Source organism: Cicer arietinum, chromosome 1 (genome assembly GCF_000331145.2).
Source record: "Cicer arietinum cultivar CDC Frontier isolate Library 1 chromosome 1, Cicar.CDCFrontier_v2.0, whole genome shotgun sequence".
Classification (NCBI taxonomy): domain Eukaryota; kingdom Viridiplantae; phylum Streptophyta; class Magnoliopsida; order Fabales; family Fabaceae; genus Cicer; species Cicer arietinum.
Genome location: NC_021160.2, coordinates 50,328,419 through 50,336,270, shown reverse-complemented (window position 1 = coordinate 50,336,270; position 7,852 = coordinate 50,328,419). Strand labels below are relative to the sequence as shown.

General features: G+C 35.8%; 1 protein-coding gene across 8 annotated transcripts in view; it reads right to left on the bottom strand.

The window, feature by feature from the left end:
* The window catches only part of LOC101498210 (DNA repair protein RAD51 homolog 2), a 9,347-nt gene extending 1,705 nt beyond the window's left edge, over nt 1–7,642 (bottom strand). Inside the window, exons 1-14 of one of the 8 annotated variants that reach the window (XR_189313.4) lie at nt 6,738–7,630; nt 6,348–6,461; nt 5,859–6,011; nt 5,553–5,656; nt 5,353–5,416; nt 5,169–5,224; nt 3,717–3,797; nt 2,488–2,547; nt 2,297–2,388; nt 2,107–2,226; nt 1,093–1,236; nt 619–654; nt 455–525; nt 86–263 (exon numbers count right to left, since the gene is read on the bottom strand). Coding sequence is in view for 5 of the 8 variants with exons in the window: in XM_073366361.1 (XP_073222462.1) it covers nt 246–263; nt 455–525; nt 1,093–1,236; nt 2,107–2,226; nt 2,297–2,388; nt 2,488–2,547; nt 3,717–3,797; nt 5,169–5,224; nt 5,353–5,416; nt 5,553–5,656; nt 5,859–6,011; nt 6,348–6,461; nt 6,738–6,821 (1,161 nt within the window). In the remaining 3 variants the exon portion in view is untranslated. Of the gene's footprint in view, nt 1–85; nt 526–618; nt 655–1,091; nt 1,247–2,106; nt 2,227–2,296; nt 2,389–2,487; nt 2,548–3,716; nt 3,798–5,168; nt 5,225–5,352; nt 5,417–5,552; nt 5,657–5,858; nt 6,012–6,347; nt 6,462–6,737 lie in introns of those variants that run through there. The other 7 variants (XR_001143739.3, XM_073366361.1, XM_004487093.4 and 4 more) reach the window with 7 other exon arrangements.
* Nucleotides 7,643–7,852: the final 210 nt, after the last annotated feature.

Here is a 7,852-nt window from a genome sequence, read left to right as displayed (position 1 = left end):
GATATTTTTAAAAAGCGCCCCCCCCCCCCCCCCCCCCCAAGACAATCCACCCGTCCATCTAGGTGCCACATATGGTGATCGAAAGTAGAAGCCAAATAGCGAGACAGATATATCACATATCGTACATAGACAAGAAAGATAGATGTTAGTAGCAACAATGGCCGAGCAAGATACCAGCAACAGTCCACAACTAAATATAAGAATCTATATCATATGATAAAATCTAATCACAGTTCATCTTCCTATTACTGTATAGGCTGCAGCTGTAAGACACAAGAAAAGACTTCAGATTTAACTACCATAAAGAATCTCCCAGTCATGAATAAACTCATGATAACAATAAAGAACATAAATATGGACTCTTTTCCATAATTTATCAACATAATTACATATTGTAAGTTATACGACTGGAACTAATAAATATGGAAGATCCAGCTCAAATAACTAAACTAACCTTGGAATATGTGAAAGAAAATAGATTGCTGAAGTGAACTAGTAGTCCAAAGTCCAACTTTTCTCTTTTCACTAGAAGATGAGCAAAAATGTATGAACAATGTGTCATGCCATATCCCATATAATTGAAAGACGCATACTATGGACTGATATTAGGTGCCTTACCCTTTCAAAATTCAAAATTAAACAAAGCATTTTGGCCTGCATGTTTTTCATTAAAAAACAGCATTGGTAAGTCAAGATTTGAGCTTTAATATATTTAGGCAATCAAAGGAAACCATAGAAAAAGTGTAACCTAAAATTTATAATTTTTAGTAATGCTTAGAACAGTGACTATATTACAGGATAGGGGATGCACTTAACAGTAGGTGTAAGTATTCACTTATACAATCTAATAATCTTCTATAGAACACATAATTAACTAGTCCATCTATTGAATCATGTGAAATCATCTTGATCAGGCATATTTATATAACAATAAATATTTACTTATATTTTAAACGGTGTGTTATGTATAGAGAACAACTAATTGTAAATGTCACTCTTTACATATGCTATGGTTTTATCTTTCCAAATAATTCTTATACTCACTTAAAATGCATTCAGCAGACCTAACATCAAAAGTACTAAGTGGCAAACCTTGGCAGTGTATAGTGTTTATTTCTGGCCCTTTCATCTCTATCCCATCGTCGTCAAGCAGAACAATCCCTGATGAAGTAATGTTGAAAGGGAAAGCCAAAGGGGGTGACATTGGAGATTTTGCCAACTTAATGAACCTTTGACCTGCAGGAAACTGATGATCTGAAATTCAAATTTGTAATTCTAACAAACACAACCATTTATCCCAATAAATATACGATGATTGACACTGTAATTTTTCAGAATACTAGGAATCCTGCGTTAAATAGTATTGTGGAGCTAAGTTAGATACTTATTTGTGTAAGTTAGACTTGGGTGTTTTTAGGTTGGCTTTTTACTTATTGTACTATACTTGATCTTGACCCAAACGCCTAGTATTTCTCTTTCCTCCCTAAGTTTGGTAAGATTGAAAGTTACAAATATGGAATCCAAAATAAGCTAATCCAAACATACCCTAAAAACAACAAAATAACAATCAAGTTTTTTCCCATTAGGTGGGATGGGCTAAATGATCAAATGTTGTCATACAAACTTGGGTATAAGGCCAGTGTCATGTATAACAATTATTCAGACTTTCTTTTGTAAATTATAACACCATGTGCTCAATGTCTCTCCTTTACCCTTTACATCTAATTGCTCTTGCCACTTTTTAAAGTTTTAACTAAGAATAGAGACATTTGTTTAAAACTCGTCCACACAAAATTCTTATTTTAAAAAAATGTTGGATGATTAACAATTGATATTAATTTCTGGTTTCACTCTTTTTCATGTGTACAAACAAATTGGTTTAAACAAACAATCTGGAAGACTCCAATCACCCTAGAACTTGTTATTAAGTGATAGTGATATACATAACAAGCATCTAAGAAGTCAGTATCATGAGTTTACTTGATGACCTAAACCCAAATCCCCACCCACTCCAATTGTTTGAGTAAAGTTGCATGAACGCAAACTTTTGTTACAGAAGACTACATTTAAAATCAAGAGGGAAAAAATCACAGCAAATTAATCAACCTGATCTGGATTCAAGTACAAGACGGATGGTCACCGCATGAGCCCAGTTAATTCCCAAAGCAGCAACAAGATGAGAATCAAATGTAACTGGATTGTCTTCTTTTGTAGGGCGGCTCTGTGCTGCTTAACATGTCCAATGATATGTTAACTCTAGTTAAAAGTAATCCAAAAATAAATTTGTTCATCATACCTTGAAAGGAATACATGAGAGATTCATCACCAATATGAGATCTTACTTGATTTGTCAATACAATTGGAATTCGTGAAAATTCAGCAAGTGACCTGAACATGTTCAAATCAGTACTGCCTTTGGGAAGAAACACGTAATTGCACTTCGCTAAAATCTCACAAGTATGACAGTAAATATGGTATGGTTCTTACTTGATGAAAGAGACGTGCCAACCCAATGCTTGTTGCCTAGAAGCCCCACAATCATGTTCACTGAACAGAAAAAGAGACCAATTTCTATGCATCATGAGACATTAATGAATAGGAGTATATCATAAGAATGATATGCTGCAACATCCAATTAGGAGGGAGGGTCCCAGTTTTTGAATTAATGAAGACAATTACAGTGTAACAAAACAACTAACCAACTATTAGTTGAGATAATTAGCAGAGTAGGGAAAAGAAAACGAGAGATGAGAGAGAAGGCATTGAGTGTAATCATTATTGTGGAGAGTTCGGGTCTCTTGAATACCAAGAGCTGTACTGTTCATTGTATCTTCTGCACTAGCCTAGTTGAAGATGATGAAGAACTTCACCCAATTGGTGATGGAAGAACCGTGCAGGGGGGAAGGCACCGAAATTCAGGCGTGGCAATTGGAAAATATGTACATCAGGTTGGAAGCAGAAAGAGCTAGTTTGTATTTGAATGAGCATTGGAGGAAATTAAAAATTCCTTTACTTTTGAAGGAGACTACGTTTCCCTTTAAGGTTGAGGAGGTAAATCAGTTGACACAGGCACAGCATAGAGATGTGTTGTTGGTTAAATTGAGAGGCAATTTTCTAAGGGCGTGAGACCAGTTGGGAGAACAAGAAAATAGCCATAGGAGAACAACGAACTTCCAAATGGGCTATCAAGTATCTCTGAACCTGTAGCTTTACATTACAGAATGAAGACATTAGCTAAAAACTCAGATGAAAGTTCCCATTGTTATGGGCCTTATCAGAGAGGGTTGGCCAGATCTCATACAGGTGACAGTTACCTCATCACAGCAGAACCAACCCAGCTTTTCAAATCTCCTTGTTGAAGAAAGCCTAAGGCCCAACCTCTGCCCCAATGCTATCAAATAAAACAGTTGAATATACAACCTGTAGAGTTGGTTGACATAAAAGAAAATTATGCAGGTAAATTGGAGGTGTTGATCAAATGGTTTTATTCACCGGATTGGGAGAATAGTTAGGAACCTGCAGCCAGCATTGTTGGTTAGTTGTTCTGTTACACTGTGTAACTGTTTAATTAATTCAGAAGATGGGATCCTCTGATCTCCTTCTTTTTCTCCTCAGATAGTCACATATACCATCCTAATTGGACACTGCTGCTTTTCAAAGAAGTATTATAACTTTGAAGAGAGCATCCTAAAGCATTGCCCAAAATTTAAGCTCACCCTAAAACAAGAGCAGCCATGCTATCAACGATGAGCAACTTCACTTGTTGCTGGAGGAGTGATACTTTGATCCGTTGCAAACTGGTAGTGTTATTAACACATTATGTCATACAGTTATATAAACTTAGAAAGAAAAGGCAGAATAAAATAGGAGCTATGACAGTTCCTATCTGCATAATCAGCAAAATGTTACAAACAGGAAGTATTACACCCGAAAATTAGCAGATCAATTTAGAGTGTCATGAATCACAAACAGACTTCAAGACTAAGAGAAACCCAATTGGCATAGCCAGTCTAAGGTTTTAAAAAAATGTTTGTAACTGAAATATGGACCATGACATCAAGATTTTTCATGTCTCCACAACCAAGATTGAGGCTACATCAGCCACAAAATTTAAAATTTGGTCCAGTCCACTTTTAAACTAGTGATCAACTTTGCTCTCACTGCTAGAGTTCTTTGAAGAGATTTTGAATGGCATATATAAATGGAAGTGATTAATATTTTGTGAGCATGGATTTCTTTAAGACCAAGGACAAGATGGTCTTGACAGAGTATGTGTGATGTATCATTAACCTGTTTCAACTGCGGAAACGAACAAAACAAATATTGAAACAAAATAAAGAATGATATTTACTAAACCTATGTAGTAAAGATTTGCCACGGACTTATAAGATATAACCTATAAGGACTAATTTGGCATGTGTCTAGTTGATGTTGAGATCTCAACACACTCTCACGCCCAGGACCGGGTATTTAGAGGGACAGATCGCAAGACACCCCCGCACACCTAGGATTGAACATCTGGAGTGTGGCTATGAGTGGTCCAATATCACATTCAGGATAGGTTCCGACACCATCTTAGAGTTTAGACTAGGCCTAACTCAACCCCAAAAGCAAGGTCAATGAGTGGTGATAGCCAAAACCTTGTACACTAATTTTGTCATACCTCTAGTCGATATGGAATCTCAACATTTTCATTCTGTTATGAAGACAAAATATGACATACCATATTCGTCTGACTGAAATTTAGGCTAAAAGTGACTATCTTAACACAGAACCGCATAACTACAGTCTACAATAAGTAATAACCATTGAATCCTGTACAACATCAAAAGAAATTGTTTCTCTTTATTCTTTATTTTCTAGAGAGAAAAACAATTTATCACATTTTATTTTGCATTACTTTTGTTCTGTCCTTCTGAATTAAAGCTTTGATATTTTTCATGACCATCTTCTAGTTCTCATAATTTCCTCTACAATGAGACATCATCCCTTTGAGACTGCATAGGTTTCATTTTACATGAATAAACTTTGGTATGCTTTCGTCTTTTAACCCTTTAATATGGTACCTAATTCTTATGAAGTTCTCATATATTGTTATCTTGATTTTATTTACCATAGTTTCTGTTGATGAGAATAGCTACACAATCAAGTCATATGAAAATTCGCACCTCTCAGCAAATTCAGAAAGTGATGTAGGACGTAAGATCCGGATTCTACCAGCCATCTGTGACATGTCAAGTAAAAATAATCCTCATCAAGCTCCTACTTCCTAGATATTATCGAATTCAGTTGAGACAGAAAACCTAGACAAAAAAAGAGATAGGAGAAGAAAAGGAAAAGCAATCTACACACCTCCTGTGCCATTCCCTTCTTGTGAAATATTTCAGGAAAACTCTTTGTTCCAATCTCTATCAATCTAGGCAAAAAGCAAATTCACAAGTAGAAGATACTAGAATTTCTTTTAAAAGAAATCAAAACATTTGGCAGTAAATAGGATAATTATGACTGAAAGTGCTCAAAGCAACAATATAATGCCCGTATGCTTCAACTACCTTTTTGAACTAAATTTGGATTCAACATCAATATATATCACTCGGCCGTCTAAGCCTCCACAATTTACCGGCAAAGAAGCCAGCAATGAGAGCTTCAAGCAAAACTGCAATATAAAATCCACCAATCCTGATAAATGGTTAATAAAACATTCTCAAACATTGCCATAATCCAAACCAGATAAAAATATAGCACCAACAACTCAGATCGATGACGTGTCCAATGTCCTAAAGGACACCGACACATATGACTACAATCAACCACTTCTATTTTTTCATAAGTTAAATGTTACAAAATCAAGAATATACCTGTGTTTTGCCAATTCCTGGTGGACCGACCAACTCTGTCAAAACACCGAATGGGATACCACCGCACAAGGCTTCGTCCAAACCTTTCAGACGAGTGGGAAGGTGACCTGCCAAGCTCTCGTTTCGTACTCGCTGCTCCATCAGAAGTAATGCCTACCAAAGTATTATCACAAGATTCAGTAATTCCTGATAAAAAATTGATAATAAACGAAAAACCTAAAATGAAAGAAAGAAAAGAATGTGTGCACAGCCAAACACACACATATAAGGTTTATTTAGATTGATTTATCTGAGTTTATCTATTGGCATAAGCTTTTGTGAGTCTCTTTTGGAAGAACTTATAGAATCAACTAATGACATTAGCTTATAAAAATAACTTATAACTTACACAAAAACAGTTTGACTTTATTTTATCTTGTGTTATACAAATGGTTTATACATAAGCGCTTAGCTATAAGCGGTTAAATAAGGTGTTTATATATTGCATACAGTTTGACAAGGTGGACAGACGACTTCGCTAATGTGCGCCATTGCAGATGTTACTTCTGCCATACCAACGTCCAACAACTCCATCAACTCAAATTCAGTTAGAGATAATGCATCCTGCGATTTTCAAAACAAAAATAAGAAGAAAAAAAAATTAAAAAAATGCATCGTTACTAGAGAAAGAATGATTGCAATTGCAATTAAAATTCAAATAACAACTCAAAATTAGCGATTCTAGTGAAAAACGAAAACCGTGACTATTTAGGTAATGGAAATCGATAGTGTAGTGGGAGAGGTGAATGATTCGAAATCTTCGAGCATGCATTGCAGAAGTTGTGAGCGAAAAGCGAATAGAAAGGGGGAAAATAGGAAATAGCGAGGGTTCGGGTATACCTTGGCGGTGATAATGTTACGAGCGGCGAAGATATTAGCGATGGATTTGGGCAAAGCCATCTGGTTGATGAGCTTGTTCGCCATCTTGCGTTCCTTCACTCTATTGTTTCCCGCCAAAACCACACGCTTTCTTTTGGAGGGCAAATGGTGAGCGAGGATACTTGGGTTTGGTTGCCATTGTATATTCGGAATTTTTCACTCTAAACCAACTCACATGGGTCTATTGTAAATAAAAATAAAAATAAACTCTCCAACTTAGTGATGCCTGGACCAATTATGTAAAGCCTCGTGCCAAAAGATTAATAGCCAAAAAACTCCAAAGTTTTTCTCTAAGAACGTGGATCAACGTATCAATGAAGACATATTAAACCATATTGAAATCACACGGGTTAACCATATGAGAGCCAACATAGCTCTAGTCGTACTGTAAGGGATAAATTTAACCACAGTGTGTCTAAAATTCAGCACAAGTTAAGTGGTTGGAAACAACGGTGTTTGAGTTTTTTAAATTAATTTGTAGTTTTGTTCTTTATTGTCACATGCAGTATGTAAAACTTCCCATAACTTTATCAGATGATATGGAGAAATTGCAAGGGATTTTTTTGGGAGACACTGATCATAACCGTGAGTTTCGTTTAATTCGTTGAGATGTTTGCGGCCTGCCTAAAAAGACGAGGCCTTGGGATATGTAATCCTCGTGAGATGAATGAATTGTTCTTCATGAAATGATTTGGAACTTGATCAACAAACTTGAAGACCTCTGGTGTAAGGTCCTTTACATTTAAGTATGGTACAAATATTGATATTTGTGTTGCTATATGAATGCTTAACCTTGTGACTCTCCTTTGTGGAAAGCATTAGTTGATATATGCGACAGGTTTTAAGATAACATTGTGTGGCAGCTTGGGGATTGGAAAAGATGTCAATTTTTGGACGGATAAATGGTCTCCTCATGGTTCTTCTTTTCTAGGGACAATTATTCAACATTTAATTGACTTTACTCTTTTAGTTAGGGATGTTGTTAGTGCAGCTGGGACTTGGGATTTAAATTTCCTTAAAGAGTGTGTTTTGATGGAATAATTGAAAATTTTAAAGAAATTATAATTATAAGCAAT